Source organism: Mus musculus, chromosome 10 (assembly GCF_000001635.26).
Source record: "Mus musculus strain C57BL/6J chromosome 10, GRCm38.p6 C57BL/6J".
NCBI classification, from domain to species: domain Eukaryota; kingdom Metazoa; phylum Chordata; class Mammalia; order Rodentia; family Muridae; genus Mus; species Mus musculus.
In genome coordinates, this window is record NC_000076.6 from 83,497,472 (window position 1) to 83,525,214 (window position 27,743).

Genomic DNA, 27,743 nt, shown 5'->3' on the forward strand with positions numbered 1-27,743 from the left:
CACTCTGGTTACGAATTCGTCGTGGATGGCCTCTTCCACAAACAGCCGCCCAGCTGCAATGCAGTTCTCTCCTTTATTGAAAAACACTGCGCCCATGCCCTGCAGCATCAGAAGAGAAGGCAGTGTCAGCTTTGCGCATGAAGCCTGCGATCCAGTTACACAGAGGACGGGACTTGCTGTGAGTACATGTTCAAGTGTGTGCACCTGTGTGTGGGTGCACATGGAAACCAGAGGGCAAGAGTCTTTCCTCAGTAGCTCTCCAGGTCAGTCGGTTGGTCTGTCTGTCATTTTTTCTTTCTTAATTTATTTTACTGAGACTGTCAGCTAGACCTGCTGGCTCATGAACTTCAGGACCCTCCTGTGTGCCAGTGTTGGGTGGGACTCCAGGTACACACTGCCCTATCTGGCTTCTCACGTGGGTGCTGGGAATCCAAATGGTCCCTGAGCTGGTCCTTAATCCGACATCAGAACAATGAGGCAGAGAACTGGTTCTCTGTACCCACTCCACACTTCTTGTCTTTATACTCATGACTTTTTTTCACCCTCCATAATCTTTAGTCATCTTATACAGCACTCCAAAGTGTAATGGGGGTGGGGCACCACTAGAGAGATAGCTCAGAGGTTAAGAGCATTTGTTGCTTTGGAAGAGGGCCTGAGTTCAGATCTCAGCACATACACACACACACACACACACACACACACACAGAGAGAGAGAGAGAGAGAGAGAGAGAGAGAACACAGACACATGCAGGCAAAACACCCATTCTCTCTCTCTCTCTCTCTCTCCCTCCCTCCCTCCCTCTCCCTCTCTCCCTCTCTCCTCTCTCTTCTCTCCTCTCTCCTCTCTCTCTTTCTCTCCTCTCTCCTTATCTCTTAAAGAGATAAGGAGATCAGTAGGGGCTAGAGAGTTGGCTCAGTGATTAAGAGCGTTCCTTGTTGCACAGGACTCAAGCTAGATTCCCACATGGAGACTCCCCACCTCAGGCCGCAGGCATGAGTGTGGTTCACAGATGTACATGCACACAAGACACTCATACACATAAAATCATAAGAATAAATACTTACTTTTTAAAAGTAAGCGAATGAACCAATCCCCTTTCCACTTTCCTGACCCTTGTTTTTTTTTCCCCTCTGGAATGTTCTGGAAAAGTTCTCAGGGATGAACATATCCAGGGCAGTCTTGGCTTGGCTATCATCTGTATTACCCTGTTACTGCCTCTGGAGCCTCCGGGTGGTATACATGGGCCCTGGCAGGAGTGTGCAGATCTCCTTTACAGCAGACCTCTCCGTTCTCTTTAGGGCCCTTGCCCAGTGTGGGTTGGCTGAGAATGCACGTTCAAATTCTACCTAGGGGGTGTTTGGCAGAATGAGGAAGCCATGCCTGCCACCAGAGTCAGTCACTAGAAGGCTCAGCAGCCTCACTCACAGTGGCTCACTCGGTATGTTTGTCTCAGAGAGAGAGAGAGAGGGGGGATTTGCCCAGTTTATCTAGCATGCCAACACAACTGTGCCTCTTGTTTTATATAAAGTATGCCCCCACACTTTGAAATAGTATGCATCCCTTAGGGTGCAAAATTAGTAGGGGATCCTGGGCTTCCTCACACGGCGTCATATGCATCCCTTAGAGTGCAAAATTAGTAGGGGATCCTGGGCTTCCTCACACGGCGTCATCCGTGATGATCTATTAAGCAGAAACTGGAAGACTGATTGTTGCCCAGTACTGTGGTTAAAGGGATGGAGAATTGTGATGTTGTCCATCCTGGTTCTGAACTGCAAGGCTTAGATGATCCTCCTGCCTCAGCTCCTTGAGTAATTAGTACTGTAGATACGTGCTAATTTTTGGAGGTAGGTGCATGCGTGCTGTAATGTGTGGATATAATGTGAAGACAGCTTGCAGGAGGTAGTTTTTCCTTCCACCATGTGAGGCTGGGGGATGGAACTCAGGTTATCGGGCATGGAGGCAAGCCCTCCGCTGCATCTGTTTAGACAATCTAACCAGAGCCCAGTTTCTAGAACGATAAGAAGGATGAAGTAGGCAAGATGCTAGCAGATAGGAGGGAGCTATTGTAAAGAACCATTTTTAAAAAGTTAAGACAGAGGCAGGTGGATTTCTGAGTTCAAGGCCAGCCTGAACTACAGAGTGAGTTCCAGGACAGCCAGAGCTATACAGAGAAACCCTGTCTCCAAAAACCGAAAAAAAAAAAAAAAAAAAAAAAAAAAGAAAGAAAGTTAAACATCCTTAGGATACACAAAAGGATGGCATTTACTTAGCACTAGCTGAACTAGATCCCGTCGGAAGCCCTCCTGTAAAGGATATGAGATGTGTTTTAGAAGTAGGCTCCTACAGCCTGGCTTTGGCCCACTCACCATCCGTACAGCCTTTTCAAGGTCACAATCACTGAATATTATCAGTGGGGATTTGCCACCAAGCTCAAGGGAAACTTTCTTCAGGTTGCTCACAGCACAGCTAGAGGAAAACAAATAGGAAAGAGGAGTTAGGGGGTTCCTTCCCTCTACCCTTCCCCTCCCCTCCCTCTACCCACTTTCCCCTCACCACTACCACCTCCCCCACTCTATTCCTCTTCCCACCTCCTCCTTCCTCACCACTACCCCTCCCCACTCCCTTCTCCATCCCCTCCTTCCTCACCACTATCCCCTCCTCCTTCCCTATCCCTTACCCACCCCTTCCCCTCCCTCCTCACTGCTGCCCCCTTCCCCATCCTCTTCCCCTCCCCTCCCCTCCTACCTTTTACCCACCCCTTCCCCTCCCTCCTCCTCCCTCTTCACTGCTGTCCCCTTCCCCATCCCCTAACCATGTTACTACTCAGCATGCAAAACTCAGCTGAACCTCAGAAATGTTAGGACCCACACTTATGAGGACATGGCAGTGCATGTAATTCCAGCATTCAGAAAGTGGAGGCAGAAGAATGGAAAACCATGTCTCAAAGAAGGCAAGGGAAGGTCAGAGGAAGGAGTCAGGAGAGGAGCCGGTCCACTGCTAAGGCTGGGCAGTAAGGGTGCCGACGTTCATGTTCTTTTTGGCTCCTTTTGTTATTTTAGAGGTTTTCTGTAATGTTCAAAAACTTTCTGTGGTCAAAGGGTGAGGATTCTCAAAGGGAAATTCACCTTTAAGAATCCAGTTATGAGCCAGGCGTGGTGGCACATGCCTTTAATCCCAGCACTCAGGAGGCAGAGGCAGGTGGATTTCTGAGTTCCAGGCCAGCCAGGGCTACACAGAGAAACCCTGTCTCGAAAAGCCAAAAAAAAAAAAAAGGGATCCAGTTATGCCAAGGGCTGATGAGATGGCTCAACAGTTAAGAGCACTGGCTGCTCTTCCAGAGGTCCCGAGTTCAGTTCCCAGCAACCACACGGTGGCTCACAACCATCTATAAAGGGACTTGATGCCCTCGTCTGGCATACAGGTGTATACAGATACATTAAGGGGAAAAATTACAGAAATAAATTTAAAAGAAAAGAGTTCAGTTGTTTGAAGGTCTGCAGAGTAAGAGCCAGCCTGCTGTGAGTGGGAGCCAGACTTTAGTAGTTTATTGGTTATTTGCTTCTTTTATTACGTTGTGGCTTTGTTTTGCAGTTTGAGGGGTGATCATGATAAACCTTGAGAAGGCTGCTCCCAGCCCTCAGAAGCATTCTCAGAACGGATAGAATGGTAGAAAGAAGAAAAGATAGCCCACAAAATCCCCCATGGCTCAGTGGCCATTGTTTTTTATCGTTTTGATAAAATGCTATTGTTTTGGGTCTAACCTGCCACATCTTTTACCTTCATGCTGGTAGTGTGTTTGGGTTTGCCAGGCAAGCACCTAACCACAGGGCTCCATCTCCAGCCTGTGACCCCAAGTTCACTGTGAGCACTGGGAAGCTTTTCCTGGTGTTTATGCCTCTCAGTACTCATCAGTGACAGCCAGTTCCTCCGGAGGTTTGATGTGGTTTTCTCTAGTTTTGTTGGTGATGGTGTCTCGTTTGGTTTGGTTTGGTGTGTGTGTGTGTGTGTGCATGTAGGTGTGTGTAGGCGTATGTATATGCATTTGTGTGTGTGAGGGTATACATGTGTGTATATGTATGTATGTGCATGTATGTGTATATATGCATGTGTATGTGTGTGTACGTGTGTGTGTGTGTGTGTGTTTGTGTGTATGTGTGTGTGTGTATGTGTGTATGTTTGATACAGGGTCTCATGTAGTCCAGGTAGCTTTCCACCCTGTTTTGTTGGAATGACCTTAACTTCTGACCCTCCACCTCTGGAGTACAGAGATCACAGTGTGAACGACCACATCTGTTCTCTGCAGCTTTTGGAATCAAACCCAGGGCTTTGTGTGTGCTAAAGCCAATTGAGTTCTAGCCCCAGCCTTGCTCTTCCATGGTCCACAACACTCTGTGGAAGGACTCCCTACAGCAAGCCAGTACCTTTTCATGATCTGTTTGCCCACTGAGGTGGATCCAGTGAAGCCAAGCTTGCGGATGTCAGGGTGCTGAGAGAGCCTCTGTCCTGCGACACCCCCTGTAGAATTAATTCAACAAACCATGATCTTTTGGGGAGGACGGGTTTGTGTGTGCTGAGCTGGGTTTCTAAACTTGCAGTTGAACCTGCACTTTGCATTTTCTGCATTGATTACAAAGGGATTTAAACAATATCCTCAGTATGGCTGTCAGCACCTCCCCCTTACTGATGGATGTAAGTCTCGGTTGTTATCATCCAAAGCACTTATTGAGAACAAAATGACCTACCTTTAGGGTGGTTTTACAATGCTATACAACCCCTCCCTTATACCTCCCCCACACTAGATTTCCAATCTTTATCTTTTATTGCACAGTAAGTATATTGATGCTTGGTGATCTGTATTTAATGTGGTTCATTTGGGACGAAGACTGCAGCGGGAAGCAGCACTGAGCTCCTTGAGCCACTCAGCAGTCAGAGCAGAGTCTGTCTCCCGACCCCCACTCTGCAGGCTTACCTGAGCCTGGAATGATGTTAATCACCCCCTTGGGAAAGCCAGCTTTCACGGTCAGCTCTGCAAACTTCAGAGCCGTCAAGGGTGTGACCTGGAAATGGATATAGGAATCACCGTCCTTACCAGGGCCCTGGGTCTTTGTGACTACAAGAGCACTCATTTGTGGGTATGGTGCATGTTCGAGGGAGGTGCATGCATGTGAGCGTGGGCGTGCTCAGACTTGGGAGACCAGAGCAGGATGTGGTTGCTTTCCGCCATATTGCCTCTGTGACCCTAGGGGGCCAATGGTCACAAAGGTCATCCATGTCCTATAGAGGAGCAAGTGCTCTCTGGACAAAGGGGAGTTCTTGGTGGGGCGGGGGGGGGGGACGGGCGGGGAGCAGCGAGATCACAGTAGTTCAGTCTCTGGTTGTGTGTCTGTATCACAGTCCCTTCAGTGGCTCATCTGCTCCAGAAGCTGCCCTATGTGCAGTTGACAGGGCTGGCTATGTGGAGTCACTGACTGTATTATTAACTCAAGCAACCTTCATAAAACGGACAAGCAGCTGAAAGACTTGACGTAGAACCCGCACAACAGACTGCAGCACACACAGAGAAGAGCTCCTGTTCCCACTTCTAGTGACAGCCGCATGAGCTACACCATGAGGCTTTGACAATGGCCGTCTGGAGAGCCTGGATGAGAAGCTGGCCTCAGACACTGGAAAACCAAGAAGCCTATTGTACCCGTGTGTTTAGTCTGTCACAGTTGGAGAGGGGACTGGCCCACAGAGCATGTTGTTATGACCTATAATGAAGCCATCGTGGATAGAGTAACACTTTAAACCTCTCCTGAAGCTGGATGTGGCATTTGCCTGTAACCATTGTACTTGGACGGTGGCGGCAAGAGGATCAGAAGTTCCCAATCAGCATTGGCTGCACGGCAAGGTCAAGGTCAGCCTGGGCCATAAGAGACACTGTCTTAAACAGAGAGTACTCTAGAATTAATAGATGACTCTGAAAAATGCCCAGTGTGATTTTAAGCCACCACCACCCCCCAACACACACACATGTGTACATGCTTTCAGGCATGTTCAACCTGCAGCCCTCCAGGCTCCCCAGATAGCTCTGCATGTGGCCCAACACATTTGAGGATGGCAGTGTTACAGTCACAGCATCAAAGGTTACCCAGTTGTCATAATTACTGAGTTATTTTATGTGCTTTTCCCTGATCTTCCATATCTTTACAAGATTTGGGGGGATGTAAAGTGAACGGTGCCAGCGAGGTGGCTCATCAGACAAAGCTCTTGTTGCCAAACCCAACCACCGAGTGTGATTCCCAGATCCCACAATTCCTGGCAGTGGTCCTCTGACCTCTGTATGCATACACGTGCCTCTCCCCCCCTGCACAGATCGGAACTTACCAATAATATAATACCAATAATAGGCAAGCTTGAAGGTACACTGTTTATAAACCTACGTATGCTTTAAGTGTGCGGGCAGGGGGACCCTCTGAGCCACGCTCACCTGTGCAGGCTTGAGCACCAGGGTGTTGCCTGCCGCCAGGCACGCTGCGCTCTTCCAGGCCAGCATCATCAGTGGGTAGTTCCAAGGAATGATAATGGCACAGGCACTATAGGGAGAAGGCTCGTGACCTTGGTTTCCACAACATCCAGGTCGCTCAGGCTCTCCAACCCCAACCCCATCCTACCCAAGTGGCTCCTTCTTGGTGAAGGTCAGGTTGTAATTCGGCCGGGCCTGGTTGATTGGAATTGTAGAACCCTATAGGAAAGGAAGGTTTGTAGTGGAATTCTAGTAGAATCACTGCATCTACGGTTAGCCATTAGAATGAAATGGTTGTTCTTCATTGTACCTTCAACCAATAAATAATCAATAAATATACTTCTGCATGACTGTTTAAGGTTCAGTTCATCAAGGCTGGACCTCCCTGCCGCCTCAGAGCCGTATTGCATTCTGGAGTGATCTCCTTTCTTCGATCGACCCACATAACTCAGAACGCTGACAAAAATTGATATTTTCACTAACTGAAATACTGAGTTTAATTGCAGATAATATACTTTTTTTCCTTCTCCTTTCGTCTCATCCTTTTGTCTAATATGAAAAGGCAATGTTCAGTGTATAAGAAATAACACATACACACACACACACACACACACCCCGCACTAGAATGACGAGCTCTTCTATAGGGTTGGGGAGAAGGCATGTTCAGTCAAGTGCTTGCCGTGAGGACTTGGAGACCCGAGTTCAGATCCCCCAGCACGCACATGTAAAGCTGGGTGGGATGGCAGAGTTTATAATCCCAGCACTGAAAGACAGGACACACAGGTTCCTGGAGCTGTCCTGCCAGACAGACTGACCAAATGCACAAGCTCCAGGTCACTGAGAGACCCTGCCTCAAAAAACAAAAGTGGGGAGCAGTTGAGGAAGAGACGCCCAACATGCATCAAACACATACACATACATAGACACAGAGATACACACAGCATCCATCAAACACACACACCCAAGTTTCCTGTTATATGAAGACCAGTGTGGCTTTTGTTCTCATCACACGTGGTACTGGTTTAGAGTTGGGGGCAAATTAAATATTTACCATGCATGTGTCTTTATCAAGTTTTTTCCCTTAACTGTCTCCTTTAGCCACGTAAAGTGATTTCTGTCCCCTTTACACTCGGATCACAACCCTGCCCCTGCCGTTATCCCAGGTTCTTAGAAGACTATAAGACTCTGTTATTTTTGTGTTTTGCAACAAGGTCTCATGTGTCCCGGGCTGGCCTTAAACTCACAAAGTAGCTGCTGGTAACCTTTCATGTTTGGCCCTTCTGAGCTCATCTCCGGAGTGCTAGGATTCAGACACACCACCACACGTAGTATGTGGTGCCTGGGCTTCATGCATGCTAGGCAAGCCCTCTACCAAATGAGCTGCATCCCAGCCCAAGAGGCAGGACATCCTCAGAAGATGATGGACATCCTCAGTACAAGGTGCAGAGACCATCGCTAGCCTTTAGAGTCAGAACTCATGAATTCTAGCCTGGTTCTCTGGTTCCCGTGCTGTGACACAGGAAAGGTCTCTCCTGATGCCTGTGTCCTTACCCAGAATAAGGGTAACAGCTATCTGTTTCCTACCCATGATTGCTCTAACCATGGTCACAGTTTTATTTTTTTTTAATTATTTCATGTGCAGTGGTATTTTGCCTACATGTATGTCTGTATGAGGGTGTCAGATCCCAAACAACTGGAGTTAAAGACAGCTGTAATGTGCCATGTGGGTGCTAGGAATTGAACACAGGTCCCCTGGAAAAGCAGCAAGTGTTCTTAGCCACTGAGCCATATCTCTAGCCCCACATGATTACAGTCTTAATATACGCCTATAATTCATGTATTGGAGACTTAATTTCCACTGTGGAGCAGAGTCTAATGCAAAATATGTGAGCCGTGAGGCTCTACCCTTGAGAATGGGCTCATACTGTAATAAAAAGGCTCACAGGGCCCAGGAAGATGGTTCAGGGGTAAAAGCACTTGCCATGCAGTCCTGACTGGCAACCTGAATTGGATCCCTGGAAGTCACACAAAATCCAGATGTAGTATACATCTGTAATCCTAGCACCCAGAAATGGTAGGCAGAGATCAAAGAATACCTGAAGCTTTAGGACCAGGTAGTCTGGCAGACACTGTGGTACAACAACAAAAGAGACCCTGCCTCAAAATTAAGGTGAAAAAAAATTTTTTTTTTCGAGATAGGGTTTCTCTGTATAGCCCTGGCTGTCCTGGAACTCACTCTGTAGACCAGGCTGGCCTTGAACTCAGAAATCCGCCTGCCTCTGCCTCCGCCTCCTGAGTGCTGGGATTAAAGGCGTGCACCACCACACCTGCCCGGCAAGGTGAAAATTTATTTCCATGAAGGAAAACTGTTGAGAGGAGGCACACAGCAGGTGGCCTGCTTACCTCCCCCCTCCAGCACCCCCCACTCCCCCCACCCCCCCCGCAATGTGAGGATCTCGAGTTGCTCCTCTCCCTGGGACAGGGAGATAAGCTGCCATCTCAGAACTAAGGCCAAACCTGCTGCAAACTCTCAGGGTATCTCAGAACTGAGGCCAAACCTGCTGCAAACTCTCCACCTTGAGGCCATTTTCCTGTGGGAAGGAGGAGCTTCCCTGCTTACCTGAATTTTGTCACACCAGCCTGCGAAGTATCTGAACGTCTGCACAGACATTCCAATGTGAGTCTTCAGAGCCAGGGTGTAGACAGCCCCGGAATCCAGCGCTTCTATGGTGGCCAGCTCTTCTTGGTTTTCTTCCATTAGGTCAGCGAGTCTGTGTGGTCAGTGAAAGAAACGCAGTTAGTACATACTGATGGAGCCCAGAGCAGCTGGGTATGCCAGCCCTGTATAGGGCACCAACCCAGGACTAAGAATCCAGAGACTAGTCCAGAGGGGCAACACACCTGCCCCGATGGAGCTCGTGGTGTGGGGAGGAAGGTATTAAATAAATCACTGTCTAAGTGGCTTATTTCAGAAAGTTGTTATTACAGTTTCTGCAGTGCTTTGGCTCGAACCCAGGACCTCACACATGTTAGGTGAGTGCTCTACCACTGAGCTACAACCAGCCAGCCTTACAGTTACAGGGAGAAACCAACTAAGTCCCCAGCGTGTGCCCTTTGCCTCCTGCATGCACAAGCAGCAGAGCAGCAGCTGGGCCTCGGTGGTCACAGGCAGGCAGGAGGTGGTGGGTCGAAGGAACCAGCATAGTGGGGTAGTTCATTAATACACAGGGAAGTGTCAGCGTGAGCCACACCACCTGTGGACACGGGTGGCTTTCTCATTGGTACAGAAATGCTTTCAGAACCGACTGAAGAGGTCAGAGGCAGAGTGTGGAATGAATCACAAAGTCTGCAGTACTCACCCAGGGGCCCAGGTTCCTTAGGAAGGGAATGGAGTCTGAGGGATGGTATGAATAGTAAAAAGAGATCTTTTATGTGCCCTCTCTCTTCTCCCTTCCTCTTCCCTTCCTCTCTTCCTAGAGTGGTTCATTTGGGATCTTCAAGAGTTGGGCTTGACATGAGCTGACACCCATCCCCCACCCATGCTTCTGTTAGATCCCCACTCTAAGGAATCTGTCAACTCGGGTGAAATGTCGAGCTGTAGGTAAGCAGAAACCAGGATGAAGAGTTGGAAATGATCACTTCTGGAACACTTAGCTCATTTGTAATATTCTTCCAGGACCTTAGCCTTCCGCCCCCACCCTTCCTTTTTGTCTTTGAAAACAGGGATGGGCTGTCCCCCGTGTGAAGCTCTCTGTCCAATCTCTACTCTGGGAGCCTTGGAGGGCCTTTATAGCCCATATCACCTGGTGACTGACACTTGTGTCAGGACACTTGTGAAGACAGTGAAGGACATGGTCAATGGGTTAAATCCCCCAGGTCTCTCATGGTTGCTCTCCTTCCAAGGCCACTGTAGAGTGCTCTTCTGCATCTACAGAGGACTCTAGAGAGCTCATGCACAGCTATGGACCTTGCCTCCATCCCTTCAGCCCTGGGAGGAGTTTCCAAAGACAACATAGCTGTTTCCCCAGCAAGCACACCTGTACATGAGTCTTCCTCTGTCTCTGGCGTTCATCCTCCCCCATTCGCCGTTCTCAAAGGCGTCCTTGGCTGCGGCTACTGCTCTGTCAACATCCGCTAAAGAAGCGTAGGACACTCTGCATATTGTCTAGTTCAAGACAAGCAGAAATAGGTCACTGAGGGATCTATTGATGCGACTCTTGTAATTAATATTCCATTAATAGTAAAAGTAGAGTATGACTTGTCAAATGAGAAAATTCTATGACAGAAAACTAATCCATCTTGAGATTAAATGGGGAACATAAAGGAGACACATGGAAACAACCTGATCTTGGTCCATCATACATGCCATCTCATTCTGAAAAGACACATTTAGGGCAACTGTACAGTTCTTCCTCAGGGAAGCTTGCCATGAGTCTGAAGTACACCCCCTCCCCCCACTGAGCTCTGCACACAGGGATCTGCTAGGCACTGATCTAAATTCATCATAAACAGTCTACTAAAAAAAAAAAGTCACTATAGTGAACAATAGCTAGTGTCAGAGCTGAGTGGGTAAGAGTCATGTGTGACATGCTGACGTGTGTTTGAACGAGGAGCCTGGGGGCCGTCGTCACTCACAGTTCCATCTGTGGGGTTGACAGTGGCGTAAGTCTCTCCATCCTCGGCATCCACAAACTGTCCATTTATGAAACACTGGTAGGGGATTTTCACTGTCATCCCGTTCACCTCCTTGGAAACCTGAGTGAAGTCAGTGTGCTTCTATGACTATCAACCTGATAATTGGTAGGTGGTTATAAAGATAAATATTCACAAAGCTGGAGAGATGGCACAGTAGCTAAGAGCACTTGTTCCTGCAGAGGACCCAGGCTTGGTTCCCAGCACCCATAAAGGGGCTCAAGTTCCAGGGCATCTGGTGACATATACTGACCTCTGAGGGTGGCATACATCCAAGGCAAACACTCATACACACATACTCAGATTTAAAAAGAGAAATTAAAAACCCTAAAAGAAAGAAATTCACTAATGTGGAAAGAGGTCAGCTTGGTGGGATTCTAGTGACATCTACTGTCACAAGGGCAGATGCACTCTCTTGATGCTCCGGCCACCTGAGGTCTGGGCTTAGCTCTGGCTCAGATGTTCTTCATTATACACAAAGGTGTCTCAAACACCTGTGGGCAGCGCCATCTATTGACAGACTTGAGAGAACCACCAATTGTGCCACTTGGATCCTTGGGAAATTCTTTACCCTGCCTGGCACTTCCTTTTATGCTGGGGCCATCTCTAGATGTCTCCCCTATGTTCTTTCTGTTACACATGAGCTGCAGTATTGTTCTCTCTACCGCTGGGTAACAAGAGAGATTGAAGCTACTATGCTGCTTCCATCAAGCTCAGGGTTTTCATCAGTAAAACGGGGAGAACAGTATCTGCCTCCTCCTGCAAACACGTCCTTCTGAGAGGAGGAAGTGAAAGCATCCCCGAGTGAGCAGACACAGTTAGTTCAGTGATACACACTGAGCCTCTGGGCTGGAATTAAAGGACAGCAAACAGCAATGGTGATGACCCAAGTTCGGATCTTAGCACCCACATAGCCACGCACACCTGTAACCAGCTCTGAGGGATGTGGAAACAGAATGGCTAGGGTTTGTGGCTCCCAGCATAGACAAGAAAATGTGAACACCAATGGAAGCCCCAGTTCAGGGAGAGACCCATCTCAAAGGAATAAGCAGTGGATGATAAAGGAGGGTACCAATACCTTCTTATCAACTCTATTGTTGTGTACACAGACACATGCACACAGATAACACACCCACACTTCCCCCTCCATAACACACACACACAGACATGCACAAAGACACACACAGGGAGATTTTGAATTCACATTAAATAGATTTCTCAAGGTGACTATGAAGGTAAAGAGAGAAATTGTATAAAAACATTTTTTGTTGTTTTTAACACTCTTTCTACCTGAAAGTAGAAGACAGCTGCTATCTGCCTCTGAGGAGATAGTGTGGTGCAGTAGTTAAGAGCCCTTGCTACTCTTGCAGAGGACTCAGGTACAGTGCCCAGAACGAGCACGTGGCAGCTTACACCTGCCTGTAACTCCAGTTCCAGGGGGATCTGACACCCTCTTGTGGCCTCCATAGGCATCTGCATCCATGCACACACACATACACGTGCACACACACACACCCTCACAGGTCACATACATACACATAATTAAAATAAAAAACCAAAACAAGAAAACAAAGGCAGCAATTATTAAAAAACCTGTTGTGGGGTTTCTAGCAAATCCACATAGAATTAATATGAAAAATAATAACCTAAATTTAAAGGTATATAAGAAAATAGTAGTGAAGTTTTCCTATCTGCTGGTATTAAGTTCATATTACCCTGAACTAGATTGCTTTAAGCAAGAATGATTATTGTAAGAAAATAACTAAAGATGCAGTGAAAGAAACAATGGAGGATGGCAAAGGCACCATAGGCAATCCTATATCAAGGAAGACAGAGGAGAAACAGAGCCACCAGAAGAGATCCAGAGAAAGTGTAGTGAAAGCGACTCATAAAGATAAAAATATGAGCTGAGCCGTAGTGGGCACACCCTTAATCCCTGCACTCGGGAGGCAGAGGCAGGTGGAGCTCTGTGAGTGAGGCCAGCCTGGTCTACACAGTGAGCACCAGGACAGCCAGGGCTACAAAGTGAGACCCTGTCTCTGGGGGCAAGGTTGAGGGGAATCTAGTTAGATTCTGTCCTCAGGGGGAAAAAATCTGTTATGTGTCAAAGGGTATTACAAAGAAGTGAAATAATAAAGCAAACCACAGTTCAAAAAATATTTACAGGAGGCTGGAGAGATGGCTCAGCAGTTAAGAGCACTGACTGCTCGTCCAAAGGTCCTGAGTTTAATTCCCAGCAACCACATGGTGGCTCACAACCATCTGTAATGGGATCTGATGCCCTGTGTACTCACATGTATAAAATATGTCTATATATATATATATATATATATGTGTGTGTGTGTGTGTGTGTGTGTGTGTGTGTGTGTATACACACACACACATCCATATCTGATAAAGATTAAATTTCAGAATAGACAGAGTACTTGAGCTATACAATAAAAAGATAAACAATTTTGGAAATGGACAAAGGATTTAAATAAACACTCAAAAAGATGCCTAACATCATCACTGTCCATCAGCAGATGCAAAATTGAAACCATACTTCGGCACTTTTACACACACCTGCTAGGACAGCTAAAGAGAGAGGCAAGTGAGAGCTTGAGAGGGGCCTGGGAAGGTTAGGGCTCTCTGCCACATTGGGGGTGGGATTCCAGAGTGATGTGGCTGCCTTTGGCAGTCCCTCAAATGGTTAAACGTGAGAGCTACAGTATGAGCCATCTATGCCACTCTTAGCACGGTACCTGTATTTTCATGTCAAAACAGATACCTGAAGTTTTATATCAGTATAATAACAACAGCTTCCGGAGCCATACATCACCCAGTGACAGAATTAAAAAGAGGAAGTATGCCAGACATGATGGAATATTATCTGGCCAGAAAGAAAGAGTGGAAGTGGTGAAAACTGCTGTAAGGGCGAGCCTTGAACATACCACACAAAGAGAGAGAGACAAGTACAAAGTCCACATGGATGGTGCATGGTCCTATTTATAGGAAATCCCAACATTATGGCAAACCCACCGACACAGGAAAGAGACTGCTGGTTTCTGAGAACCTGGGTATGGAGCAGGGGAGGAGAAAAGCAGTGTAGTGTGATCTCCAATGGATGCAGTCTTCCCTTTCGGGGTGCTAAAAATGTTCTGAAATTAGATAGGAGTGATAATGATTGCACAGTTTGTGAATGTTCTAAAAAACCATTGAATGGTAAATCTAACTTAATACCAGTCGGACAGAAAAGCTCACTGCTATGCAGCTCAGCTGTATACCTCTAAATTCAGGCGATAATATTTCATATTAAATCTATCTGGATTTGCTATAACTAAGGTGAATTTTATAGCACCTGAATTATATCTCAATAAAACTAGTCTTTTTTTTTTCCCCCTCTGAGACAAGGTTTCTCTGTGTAGCCCTGGCTGTCCTGGAACTCACTCTGTAGACCAGGCTGGCCTCAAACACAGAAATCTGCCTGCCTCTGCCTGCAAGTGCTGGGATTAAAGACGTGCACCACCACCCAGCACTAAAGCTGGTCTTAAAGGCCATATATGTAAATGGCAAATACATGCATCCTCTGTAACGGTGGGTTGTAAGAGCTTGGAGTTGCTCATCGATGAGACACTTACGTAATCCACCACCATCTCTGCCTCTTCGTCCTCTCCTCTCAGTCTCCGCACAACCTTTTGGATGAAATCTCCAAACTTGGTGGCCATGTAGACGTCTTCATTCTGCAGCTGAAGCCCTCCGCAACTCTGTCTGATCTCTTCCACCAGCCTTAAAGTGAGGATCAGCTCACATTACGTCCATTTTTAGTTTCCTCATGGCCTGTTCACTGGCATTGGTGAAGAGGTTTGGGAACGATTTCTGTTCCTATCATACAAGATCATCTTTGGTGGCAACTACAGAAGATGTTAAGATTCGGGACGGACGGCACTTTCTGTTCTCACAGGAGTACCTGGGTTCCGTTCTCATCACCCACATAGGGCAGCTCTCAACTGCCTCTAACTCCAGTTCCAGGGTGATCTGACACCCCTCTGGTCTATGTGGGCACTGCAGGCATGTGATGCACATAAGACAAGCAGGCACACGCACACACATGCACACATGCACACGCAGACATAAAAATAAATTTAAAATATGATGTAGTGTGAGAAAATTAAAAGCCTGTCTTGCAGTTTTTCTGTTTTTAATTTTAGCCACAACTATGAATGAGATAAATTGAGGGGAGGATGTTTTTAACTACAGCAGAAATCTGTGGGCACATGAGTCTGTACCTTTCAAATGAACTCAGAAATGGAGAGAAAAAAAAGCAATGGGTTTTCTCTGACTTCCACATGTGTCATGGCATGTGATTGTGCAGATACACCCCAACACTAATACATACATTTTTTTAATATTGACTTTTGATGATGTCATATGCTCTTGAAGTTCATATATTTGGTGAGCCCAGAATAACATGGAGGTGTGAGGGGAGTGGAGAGGATGGGAAATGATCATCTTGGGACACTGGCAGAGGGGGTATGAGAATTAGTGTCCTGGGGCTGGAGAGTGGCTCGTTGGTTAAGAACACATTCTACTCTTGCAGAGGGCCTGGGCTTCCTTCCCAGCACCCATGTGGGCAGTTCACAACGGCCCTGTTAACTCCAGCTTCAAGGGCCATCTAGTGCCGCCCTCTGGACCTGCACATGCGCACACATGGCATTCACTGATGCAGACACACACAAATAAAATAATAATAAATCTTTTGAAAATAACAATTAGAGACATTAAAGGAGATGCAAAACAACCTGGTTGGTGACAAATGAATAAAAAGATCTGAGAGCGTGGCCACGGAAACAACAAGGAAAAGAATGAAGGAAAGGAACTGTAGTAGACACGCTGAGCGGAAGGGGCTGGGCGTTCAGGGGTGGCGGCTTTACCTCACAACATCCATTGAGCTCGCTCCAGATTTAAAGAAGTCCGTGGAGTCCTCAATCACAGGGGTGTTGCTTAAAATTCGAGCCCAGATGACCTGCACAAAAAGGATCACTTTTCTGAAGAAGGACCATGTGGCCACTGCATCTGAGAAGGGGCGACCAGAGCGCTCCGCCCCCACCAGTTTGGCCCCGTGGAAAAATGATTTACAATTATGTGCGAGTTTTTGTCTTTCTGGCTAGACTAAAAATGGCCTTCAATCTGGGTTTCTAAAGGTTTCTCTTTACCCTTTGTGTCCCAACGGGGATTCAGACCCAGGACAAACATTTTGCATACCAAAGCGAAATGGCCTCCGGGTTCTTCCAGCATCCCTCAGTCCCTACCTGGGCAGGGCATGGCTGGCATTCCACATCTTCTGCCCCTGAACTTTCCAAACCAAGGGCTAGTCTTCCCCTCCCCCAGAATCTCTTCCCTATATAAAATCCAGACATTTGAGTCTCCCCCACCCAACTTCTCTCTCTGCCCCCTCCACCTGCTTCATTCCCCCACCCCCTCCTTCCCATGATGACTTCCCTGAACCCATCCTGTGAGGTGAGGTCTGAGAGCTGCTTCCCAATAAACCTGCCTTTATAAACTCTGGCTTGAACTGGCTCATTTCACCGGCAGAGAATTACTTACCACCAAGCTCGCCCAAACCCTCCAAGCCAACTTAGAACAGAAAAATAAATCTCTATATACTGTGTTTCTTAACCACAACTTATAAAGAAGGAGGAGATAAAATCACAATCCCACTGCTCTAAGAACAACTAGACCAGCCACAAACAGGCACGGGGTTTTCGAGGAACGAGTCCGTTTCTGAGGTACATCACATGCTCACCTTAATGGTCTCTGCCACCTTCAGCTCCTCGGCCGTAAGTTCTACCACTGATGTCTCACCCGCAGAAAAGTACTGGGAGGCTGGAATCATCTTTCCGTCCTCAAACTGCAGGTTTCTCACCATCAGCTATAGAACGGCAGTAGGAAAACAAGCTGAGGATTCAGACCACCCAAGACCAAGGCTGCCCATGTTGGATGGGTATAGAGGCCAGCTTGTTTGGAGAATGCAGACATACGACGGTCGACCTGCTTCCCCGTGCCTAAGGGTCTGGGATGACATCTTCATCGTGGCAGAAAAAAAGGCCAGTCAACTAAAGGGTCAGATGCCCCTCCTATGGTTGGACAGTGCACTCAGGGAAAACTTGCATTTTGGTTACAGGTGCTTAGACTTGAAACCTCCTGAAGGATGCTATGGATCCCACTCCTCCCCACCCCCACCTCATCTCCCACCCACTGAGAGGACACACCACTGCTGCCAGCATGCAGCCGTTGGCACATTTGGAGGCATATGCTAGTATCAATCCTGATAGAGCTGGGTGCCATTGTGCCTGCCTTACTGTTGCAGAATTGGAGGCTCAGTGAAATCCAGTGATTTGTGGAGTGTCACTGAAGTAATAAATAACAGCTGGTTAAAGACCTAGCAGCTGGGGACTAAGACACTGTAACATTTACCCTTAAACAATGGGGACTGTGCCGACTGGTTTTGTGTGTCAACATAACACAAGCTAGAGTCATCAGAGAGGAAGGAGCCTCGGTTGAGGAAATACCCCAGTGAGATTTAACTGTAAGGCATTTTCTCAGTTGGTGATCAATGGGGGAGGGCCCAGCCTGTAGTGGGTGGTGTCATCCCTGGGCTGGTAGACCTGGGTTCTGTAAGAAAGCAGGCTGAGCAAGGCAGAGAAGCAAGCCAGTAAGCAGCATCCCTCCATGGCTTCTGTGTCTGCTCCTGCCTCAAGGTTCCAATCTGGCTTCAGTTCCTGCCCTGACTTCGTCCACTGAACGACTGTGATCTGGAAGTGTGAGCTAAATAAACCTTTTCCTCTCCAATTTGCTTTTTGGTCCTGGTGTTTTGTCACAGCACTAGAAACTCTGACTAAGGCAGGGACACATCTGTAAAGGACAAATGCTCCTTTACACTCTTCACGGGGGAGCTGTCTAGGAGGCCCAGAGCTAGCCATGGTGGTGCTGGCCTAAGGAGGTGACACCAGTGAACAATGAGAGAGGCCACATGGGTCTCACTGGGTCTTCCTAATCACCGACAGTAGGAGACAGATGTGAATCTCTCTCCATGCTTTATAGACAGGGAAACTGAGGCACAGAGGGGAGAAGCATCCTTCCCAAGCCAGCAGGTAGACGAGCAGAAGAGGTCCATATGTCCCCTTTTGTAACCACAGGTTTCCCTATGGTGTCACTGCGAAGGTCCATGGGGCCATCGTGAGGAACCTTGTCTTGGGGCATACAAAGGCCTCTCATTGCCAGAGATGTGGGGCACAGGCACCATGAGCCTTCTGTCTCTCATTGAGTGCTACAGGAAGCCATTCCCTAAAAACTGAGGTGATAGAAGGAAGACCACCAAGTGGCTTTGTACACTTACTGCTTTTCCATCATTCCCAAAAAGGACAAGGCCATTTTTGGTGACAAGACCGGGCTTCTTGGCACCTCTAATGTCCAGTGGTTCTCCAGAAGGCACAGAACTAGTCAACAGTGATGAGCCGTAGAAAGTCACCATCTAATTAAGAGATCAAACCCGGTGAAGCCAGGAAGTTAGAGCCACTGCCAGGGTATGGGGAAGCATCACCTTGTACAAACATGGAAGTTCACAGTGTTTTCTGCAGGAAAGCTGAGACACGATTTTGTCATTTTTGCATTCATTTGGTGAGACAGAATCAAACATATCAGTAGAAATATAACTTATATGAATCTCTGTAAATGTGTGACCAGAGTCTCAGGGGATGGGCCAGAGACAGGCTCAGTGGTTAAGAGTGCCTGCTGCTCTTGCAGAGGACCTTAGAGTCAGTCGCCAGCACCCTCATGGCCACTTACCACCACCTGTAACTCCAGTTCCAGGTGATCTGATCCTTTCTGGTTTTGGAAGGCTCACACACACACACACACACACTCACACACACACTCACACACACAGAATAGTTTATTTATTCTGCCCCCCATACATAGCTGTTACATGCATGGACATGCATTCACAATACATGACCTCACATACTACATCTACTTCTTCACATGTGCACACACAGATGTGAACACATCTACACACATACAAGGTAAAGCTTCAAAAAGTTTCCCATCCAGATGATAGGAGTGTGCATTAGTCATGCATTCAAATGGTCAGAAAGAAGGCCAAGGTTAAAAGGAAAAAAGCAGTCTTTTCACTTAAAGGTAGGTTTTGTGTGTGTATATTTGTATATGTGAGTGTGTGTGAATGTGTATGTCTGTGTGTAAATGTGTGTGTGTAAGTATGTGAATGTGTGGGAGTGTGTGTCTGTGTGTGAGTGTGTGTGTCTGTGTGTGAATATGTGTCTGTGTTTGAATGTGTGTCTGTGACTGAGTGTGTGTGTCGGTGTCTGTGTGTGTGAGTGTGTGTCTGTGTGTGTGTTGCAGTAGGTTAGGTTATTGTGCTGGGGAATTGTCCAGATTGTTTTTTGTTTGTTTGTTAACTTGACACAAGCTAGAGTAATCTGAGAAGAGGGGGCCTCAATTGAGAAAATACCTCCATCAGATTGGCCTGTAGGCATGTCTGTGGGCCATTTTCTTAATTAATGTTTGATGTGGGAGGGCCCAGCTCATTAGGGACAGTGCCACCCCTGGGTTGTATGAAAAAGCAGACTGCGCAGGCCATAAGAATCAAGCCAGTAAGCAGCATTCCTCCATGGCTTCTGCTTCAGTTCCTGCCTCCAGGTTCCTGTCCTGACTTCCCTCTGTGATGGACAGTTACCAGGAAGTGTAAGAAGACATATACCTTTTCCTTCCCAGGCTCCTTTTGATCAGAGTTTTATCATGTCAACAGGAACCTTAACTAAGACAGGAGTGAACTCAGGGCCTCATATATGTCAGGTAGTCACTCTACCACGGAGTCCCCAGGAACACGCACACTCTTCCCACACAGGATGGTGAGCCATGAAGGCTGTTCTAGAGGTCAGCTCAAGAAAACATGACTGGAAAGGATGGTGACCAAGAGCAAAGATATTGATTTTTTTAAGTTATCATTTTATAAATGCTGGCTGTCATTTATTGGGCTGTAATAGTTACTATGTATTTAATATATCCTACATACCAGGGACTATGTATTTACATGAATGGCCATATATTTGACCCTTTCTTTCTCTCTTTCTTTCTTTCTTTCTTTCTTTCTTTCTTTCTTTCTTTCTTTTCTTTTCTTTCTTTCTTTCTTTTTCTCTTTCTTTCTTTTCTTTTCTTTCTTTCTTTTTTTCCTTCCTTCTTTCCTTCTTTCCTTCTTTCCTTCCTTCCTTCCTTCCTTCCTCCCTCCCTCCCTCCCTCCCTCCCCCCAGCCCCCGTCCCCTGTTCTTTCTAGACAGGGTCTCACTGTACAGATATGGTGGCCCTGGCCTGGAACTTGCTATGTAAACCAGGCTGGCCTTAAACTTACAGAAGTCTCCCTGCCTCTGCCTCTCCAGAGCTGCAGTTAAAGAAGGATTACAATTTAAAACCAACCTGAGTAATTTAGTAAGATGAGGCCCAAAGTGTAGTACAGTAGTATAGTGCTTTCATTGCTTGTGAAAGGTTGGGTTTAAATACCAATAGTAAACAAACAGGGGTGGGGTGGGGGGAGGGAGGGAGGGAGGGAGGGAGGGAGGGAGGGAGGTGAAGACGGAGAGAGAAATTGTATGGGGGCGATGTATCCCTCTAAAGAATACCTGTCCATTGATCTCTGCCCAGGCTCCAGGGACCTTGTCATGACCTCGAATCCAGTTATGCAAACCTTCAGCAGGCTGGTCCCAAGAAACCTAGGTAAGCAGAAATATGGGTTGTGAGGCCTAGAGGTGACAGTTAACTTTTCTCTTCCATCGGGGAAACGAGTGAGGACACACGTAGGGCCAGCTGACCCTGGGTCAAGAGCTGCCTCTGGTCAGGAAATGGTCTCCTAGGATCTACTGAGAAGTAGAGGGCTGTGACTTGGCTGTGTGTTATTGATGTAATTAATACCTCAGCGTTCTCCTTCTTCTGGATGCCTTCATATGTTGCCCCCTCTTCTGGCTGGGGAGTGCGAGGCGCTTTTCCATCAGCTATGAGTTGGACGGCTTCTACCTAAAGTCAAAACCAGTACTGGTGTGAGGGACAGAGAGCCGTAAAGGCACGGCCTGTCCAATGGAAGCTTGAGTCCATCAGACTGATTGCCTATAGATCTGCTCAGAAAGTCAGGCTGTGCTGACAACTGCCATCTGTGTCTTTTGGTCCACATACATGCTGAGCCCATGGGGTATGACAGCTACTTTATGGAATTTATTCCTTACAGACACCTCAAGTATCCTGAAAGGTGTATATCACATTCCCGCTTTGCAAATGAGGAAGCTGTAATTTCCAGAAAAGCTGGACGACCAACTCTACATTTGGTCAAGGATGGCTATGAAGACAACTAGACACAACGTTATACATAAACTAACTTAAAACACCAAAAGCCCCCCCCCCATAACTCAGTTGCACATCTTTTAAGTGTGAACATTGTAAAATACAGTGTCATTTCACAATGACAAAGGCAGGATTTATACTTTGGTGTGCCCACTCCAACATCAAACCTGCACTCGAGCATGAATCCTTGATGGGGCCCAAAGTGAAGCTTCGGAGCAAAGCTCATGCTTAGCATATGCAAGGCCCCAGCTCACCCTAGAGAGACAGGAGGGCAGGAGACGATGGGCGTTTCTGCCCATCACGGTGATAGTAAGCCATTCATGGTGTCACTGCTTAGGGACGTGTCTCACTTCTCTTTCCTGACACATTCACTGGGAAGTCCATGGATGCCTCGTGCTATTTTGATTGTCATTATCAGTTTGGAGCACCTGCTGTGTGCTCAGTCCTTTACACAAATGATGACATTTCATTTTCAGAATACTCGTACGAACCACACAGTTTTCCACATTGTACATAGGAAGGAACCAAGGCCAAAGAGCAAAGGCTTGCTGTTGTCAGCCCCTAAACCATCATTCTGTAGGTGGTAGAAGGTGCACTTGAAGACAGGTCTCTCTGACGCTAAGGACCCTCTGACTGAATCGCTGAGGGACATAAACAAGTCTCACTCTTCCCTCACGTCAATGATGACTACTTAATAGAGCCTTGCTACTTTTTCCTTCCAAATTCTTGTTGGGGTGGGGGGGGTGGAGTTGGGGAGACAATCAAGTGGCATAGAAATTGCTTATTGAATCTTTGAATATTTTTATGGATAAAATACTTTACTTCACAGTATAGATGAATATTTGGAATCTTTTACTCTGAGCACATCTAAATAAATACTTCATAATCACATTTCACCCTGTTATGTAGACTTAAGTAAACATACCTTTAAAGGAAATCTAAGTTACATAGAAAAAAATTAAAGTTTTTTTTATTATTCTTCCTTATAACTAGTCATTATCAACAGGGCTGGAGTATTTGGCAAGAGGATGCAGCAGTTTAGTTGTTGTCTTGGCCGTTCTCTCTTTGAAGAGGAACAAGTCACCGTCACAGACTTTCAAGCTCCAATTTACATTACAGCCATGTGCCACCATGCCTGGCTTGGCAAATTTGAAAAACAGTCATCAAATGTTTAAGGTTTGCTAAACTCATGCTGATGGTGTGAATATACTGACCATGGCCTTGATCCCCTCAGGAAAAAGGAACCGGTTATAAAGCGAGTCCACTGTGTCATTGGGCTTGACGTCACACGATCTCTGAAGAAGGATGGGTCCTGTATCCAAACCATCATCTGCCCAGAAAACAGAAAACCCAGCTTTCTTATCTCCCATGATTAGTGTCCTGTAAAAAGAAGAGTTTCCATTTAAAATGCTGGCTGATTGCATCAAGCAGAAAACTGGTCAGGTTAAAGGTAAGGAGGTTACATTGCAAACGCAGATAGTGGCCTACAGATGTTCCTGGCAGAACTCAGGGTTATCAGCGTTCGTAGAGAGCAACACCCCTATGTTTCTAGCACTGCATCCTCGTGTATGTGTAGTCTTGCAATAATGGCTTGTGTGCATCTTCAAAGGTGTCACAATCCACCCTCACTACCACCCACTGACTGCAGGTGTTGGCTTTCTTCTTCAGGACTGCATCATTTTCATCCCCGCCTATACTTCCTACATTACACTCGATCATATACTAGGCAGAATAAGAATGAACAATGTCACAGGGTACTTGTGAAAAGGAAAACTGACTGTTAATGTAGAGTGTATAAATATCATTTAGAATTAGCTCCATACTGGCTATGTAAACTGTAGTAAGTGTCAGTTGATTAAAACATCGATTCATCCTGTATGCTGTGTACAGCCTAGACTAAGAGAAATTCTTAGCTTGGCTCTATAGAGGCTTGTAATACAAACAAAAAGTTGGATATGTGGGCAGATATCTATAAACTCATCTTACAGAGCAGGCACATACAGAGAAGGTATAAAATGATACTTTGGCAATGCCCTGAGTCATTTTTTTTAGATTTATTTGTATTTATATGTATGTGTCTGTGAGTGAATGGCATGTGTGTGCAGATGACCATAGCGGCCAGTAGAGGGAGCTAGATCTCCTGGACTTGGAGTTACAGGCTGTTGTGAGATATTGATTTGCGTGCCGGAAACAAACTCTGGTCACCTGTAAAAGCAATGTGTGTTCTTAACTTCTGAACCATCTCTGGAGCCTCAACCCCTCCCTAAATCATTCGTGTTTCTCCAAGCTATCAAGCAAGCAACACCTAAATCAGTCATCAGATGGGTCTCTCTGGCTCTGTCTTTCTTTTAGAAATATTGAGGAATTATCATCACAGTGTCACGAGCCTTGACAATATCCATATGCTTTGACCCAATGATTTTGCACAAAGAAAGAATTCAAAATGAAAAACAGATCCAAGTGCGAAGTGTATCTACTACTACTACTACTACTACTACTACTACTACTACTACTTAGAAAACCAAAAGGAAATTAATTCCTGGTATTAATCTTTAAATACCATAGAGTATTTTTCAGCATATTTAAACCACATATAGATTTTTTTTATATATATATCCAACAATCTGATGCCAAGGGATACCAGGAAGGTGGCAGATAAGAGAACAAAGGTAAAGGTGGTGGGGAAAGTCCAGATCAGCCTCAGCAGAGTGCACCATGGTGTCGGGTGCTTATGGCCTGTCAGGAACTGTTGTTAAACAGATATGAGAATGTTGGACAAAATCTCTTTAAGAAGCTTTAACTCAAAGGAAGGAGATGGCTGATAAAAAAGGTAGTTTCCTGTAACTCTGCATTTTCTTAAATGTATCTGAGATCATTTGTATAAGAAGAAAAAGTTCTGAGAGCATCACGCACTGTGAAGACTATGAAGATACAGGTAAAAAAAAAAAGTGCAAAGAAGTCCTGAGATAAGCCAGCATGAACCAAATTGATCTTATTTGTCTGACCACTGAAGCTCTGGGGACATGGTTACAGCCACTGGAATTAATAACCAGAGTCCATGGTTGGGGAATTCTGTTCTTCATGTAGTATCTCCAGCTCTCAGAGGTGTTCAAACAACCAAAGCAATCAGCCAGGATCTTACACTCATACGAGGTGTGTGTGCGCACACACACACACACACACACACACACACACATGCATGAGCACATATGCACACCTGCGTGCATGCTAAATGCACGTGTTTATGTGGATGTATACATGTGAAGTACACACATATGCAAAGTCCAGAGACTGACATCAAGTACCTTGCTCAGTTCTTCATTCTGGTTTTTGAGTCAGAGTCTCTTATGAAACTTTGAGGCCATTGATTCAGCCAAGCTGGCTGGCCAGTGAGCTCTGGGGAGCAAGCCTATTTCTACCTCCCTCTAGCCAGGATCACTAGATGCAAGCCTCCATGCCTGGCTTTCATGTGAGTGGTGGGGATCTGAACTCAGGTCCACATGCACACACAGCAAGCACATCGCTGACTGGGCCATCTCATCTCCCTAGCCCCAAGCACACCTCGTTTCTGTATCATGTAGAAGAGAAACAGAAAAGCCATGGACTATGGAAATCGAACTGTCATCTTGGCCGTTCCAAGGCTCACCAGTTGATGGCAGAAGCTCCTCTGTGCCTGGGTAGGAGTGAGGGGTGGTAGATGATGGAGCCATGCTTTGGGCTGTCAATGACATCCATGGGGATGAACTGTGTGCAGAAGGGGAGCACGTTGAGCTCGGCTCCCACCGACTGGTAAGCTTCTGCTACCTCCTTGATGGTTTTACCCTTGAGTCTCCATCGAGGGAACTTGAACACGGGAGTCCCATCTTTCTCTGCAGCCAAAGCTGAGCACACACACAAAAAAGAGATTGTCCCTTTTATAAAAACCATGGTCTCATATTAACACATGGTAACATTGCAATTTCACACAACTTTTACAGGCTAAATACATGGGGAACAACTGGGATTATGACTAGAATTTGATGTTGTTAGTATTGTATCAGGTTTGTCCCTAGAGGGACACTCATATATTGAATGCATAATATATTTGAGTTCAAAAAACTGGTAAGTGGATAATATTTTCAGATTTTGATGAAAGGGTCTTTTCTCTCTTTCTTTCTTTCTTTTTCTTTCTTTCTTTCTTTTTTTTTTAGGAACTCACACAATATGAACTCACTGATAAGTGGATATTAGCCCAGAAACTTAGGATACCCAAGATATAAGATACAATTTGCTAAACGCATGAAACTCAAGAAGAACGAAGACCAAAGTGTGGACACTTTGTCCCTTCTTAGAATTGGGAACAAAACACCCATGGAAGGAGTTACAGAGACAAAGTTTGGAGCTGTGACGAAAGGATGGACCATCTAGAGACTGTCATATCCGGGGATCCATCCTATAATCAGCTTCCAAACGCTGACACCATTGCATACACTAGCAAGATTTTTGCTGAAAGGACCCAGATAGAGCTGTCTCTTGTGAGACTATGCCGGGGTCTAGCAAACACAGAAGTGGATGCTCACAGTCAGCTATTGGATGGATCACAGGGCCCCCAATGGAGGAGCTAGAGAAAGTACCCAAGGAGCTAAAGGGATCTGCAATCCTATAGGTGGAACAACAATATGAACTAACCAGTACCCCCCTAGAGCCCGTGTCTCTAGCTGCATATGAATCAGAAAATGGCCTAGTCGGCCATCAGTGGAAAGAGAGGCCCATTGGTCGTGCAAACTTTATATGCCTCAGTACAGGGGAAGGACAGGGCCAAGAAGTGGGAATGGGTGGGTGGGGGAGCATGTGGGGGACTTTTGGGATAGCATTGGAAATGTAAATGAAATAAATACCCAATTAAAAAAAGAAAAAAAAGGGTCTTTTCTTATTTGTTTGTTTGTTTTTTCAAGACAGGGTTTCTCTGTATAGCCCTGGCTGTCCTGGAACTCACTTTGTAAACTAGGCTGGCCTTGAACTCAGAAATCTGCCTGCCTCTGCCTCCCGAGTGCTGGGATTAAAGGCATGCACCACCAGCACCCAGCCAGAAAGGGTCTTTTCTTAAAAGAACTTTCATTACACTTTTATTCATTCATTGTGTGCATGAGTGTGTATGTGTGTGCATAATGTGCATGTGTGTCTGCATATATGTGTATGTGTGTGTACATGTGTCTGATGTGTGTGCATGTGTGTGCATGTGTGTTACAATGTGTTCATGTGCATTGTGTCTGCATATGTGTGTGCATGTGTGTGTACATGTGTCTGATGTGTGTGCATGTGTGTTACAATGTGTTCATGTGCATGTGTGTCTGCATATGTGTGTGCATGTGTGTACATGTGTCTGATGTATGTGCATGTGTGTTACAATGTGTTCATGTGCATGTGTGTCTGCATATGTGTGTGCATGTGTATACATGTGTCTGATGTGTGTGCATGTGTGTTACAATGTGTTCATGTGCATTGTGTCTGCATATGTGTGTGCATGTGTGTGTACATGTGTCTGATGTGTGTGCATGTGTGTTACAATGTGTTCATGTGCATGTGTGTCTGCATATGTGTGTGCATGTGTATGTACATGTGTCTGATGTGTGTGTGTGTGTGCATGTGTTACAATGTGTTCATGTGCATGTGTGTCTGTGCATATGTGTGTTCATGTGCATGTATGTGTGTGTGTGTTTGTGTGTGACAGCATATATATCTACCATAGGCTATTTCCAGGAGCTAAGGCTGGAGGGTTTGCTTCTGTTCTTTCATTTCCTTCCTTCTGCAGTTATCACAGTCCTAAAGGATGAGGTGGGGTCTCTGAGACAAAACTGAGCCCCGAAGCCTTGTTAAGTCCCAAAGGTATCTGAATGGAGGCTAGTCCTTGATCAAGCCATTTATAAGAGTCTGAGCCACCAGCACAATAATGCACAAAACATGCATGTTCATAAAATGTTCAAGAAATGTAGTTCATGTCAGTTGAGTGGTTGAGTTGGCAGGTGAGTGGAGGTAAAAGTCTGATAATGGGGGATGGGGAGATGGCTCTGAGGGTAAAAGTACTTGCCATGTAAACACAAGGACTTGAGTTCAAATCTCCAGCAGTCACATTTTTAAAAGATGGACTCAGGGCTGGAGAGGTGGCTCAGAGTAGTGTGG

At 46.2% G+C, this 27,743-nt stretch overlaps 1 protein-coding gene and 1 long non-coding RNA gene across 4 annotated transcripts in view; one reads left to right on the top strand and one right to left on the bottom strand.

The window, feature by feature from the left end:
• Aldh1l2 (aldehyde dehydrogenase 1 family, member L2) overlaps nt 1-27,743 on the bottom strand; it is a 46,700-nt gene that overhangs the window by 10,025 nt on the left and 8,932 nt on the right. Inside the window, exons 3-19 of one of the 3 annotated variants that reach the window (NM_153543.2) lie at nt 25,231-25,465; nt 22,799-22,964; nt 21,162-21,263; nt 20,873-20,962; nt 18,577-18,711; nt 16,984-17,109; nt 16,112-16,203; nt 14,819-14,966; nt 11,142-11,261; nt 10,544-10,671; nt 9,127-9,277; nt 6,655-6,725; nt 6,471-6,576; nt 4,971-5,058; nt 4,423-4,516; nt 2,368-2,467; nt 1-99 (exon numbers count right to left, since the gene is read on the bottom strand). In NM_153543.2, the coding sequence (NP_705771.2) occupies nt 1-99; nt 2,368-2,467; nt 4,423-4,516; nt 4,971-5,058; nt 6,471-6,576; nt 6,655-6,725; nt 9,127-9,277; nt 10,544-10,671; nt 11,142-11,261; nt 14,819-14,966; nt 16,112-16,203; nt 16,984-17,109; nt 18,577-18,711; nt 20,873-20,962; nt 21,162-21,263; nt 22,799-22,964; nt 25,231-25,465 (2,051 nt within the window). Of the gene's footprint in view, nt 100-2,367; nt 2,468-2,869; nt 3,068-4,422; nt 4,517-4,970; nt 5,059-6,470; nt 6,577-6,654; nt 6,726-9,126; nt 9,278-10,543; nt 10,672-11,141; nt 11,262-14,818; nt 14,967-16,111; nt 16,204-16,983; nt 17,110-18,576; nt 18,712-20,872; nt 20,963-21,161; nt 21,264-22,798; nt 22,965-25,230; nt 25,466-27,743 lie in introns of those variants that run through there. The other 2 variants (XM_011243403.3, XR_001779502.2) reach the window with 2 other exon arrangements.
• On the top strand, nt 94-26,483 carry Gm51778. The gene is made up of 4 exons (XR_003948928.1): nt 94-178; nt 20,895-20,966; nt 22,819-23,034; nt 25,775-26,483. It is a non-coding gene; the product is annotated as a predicted gene, 51778 (long non-coding RNA).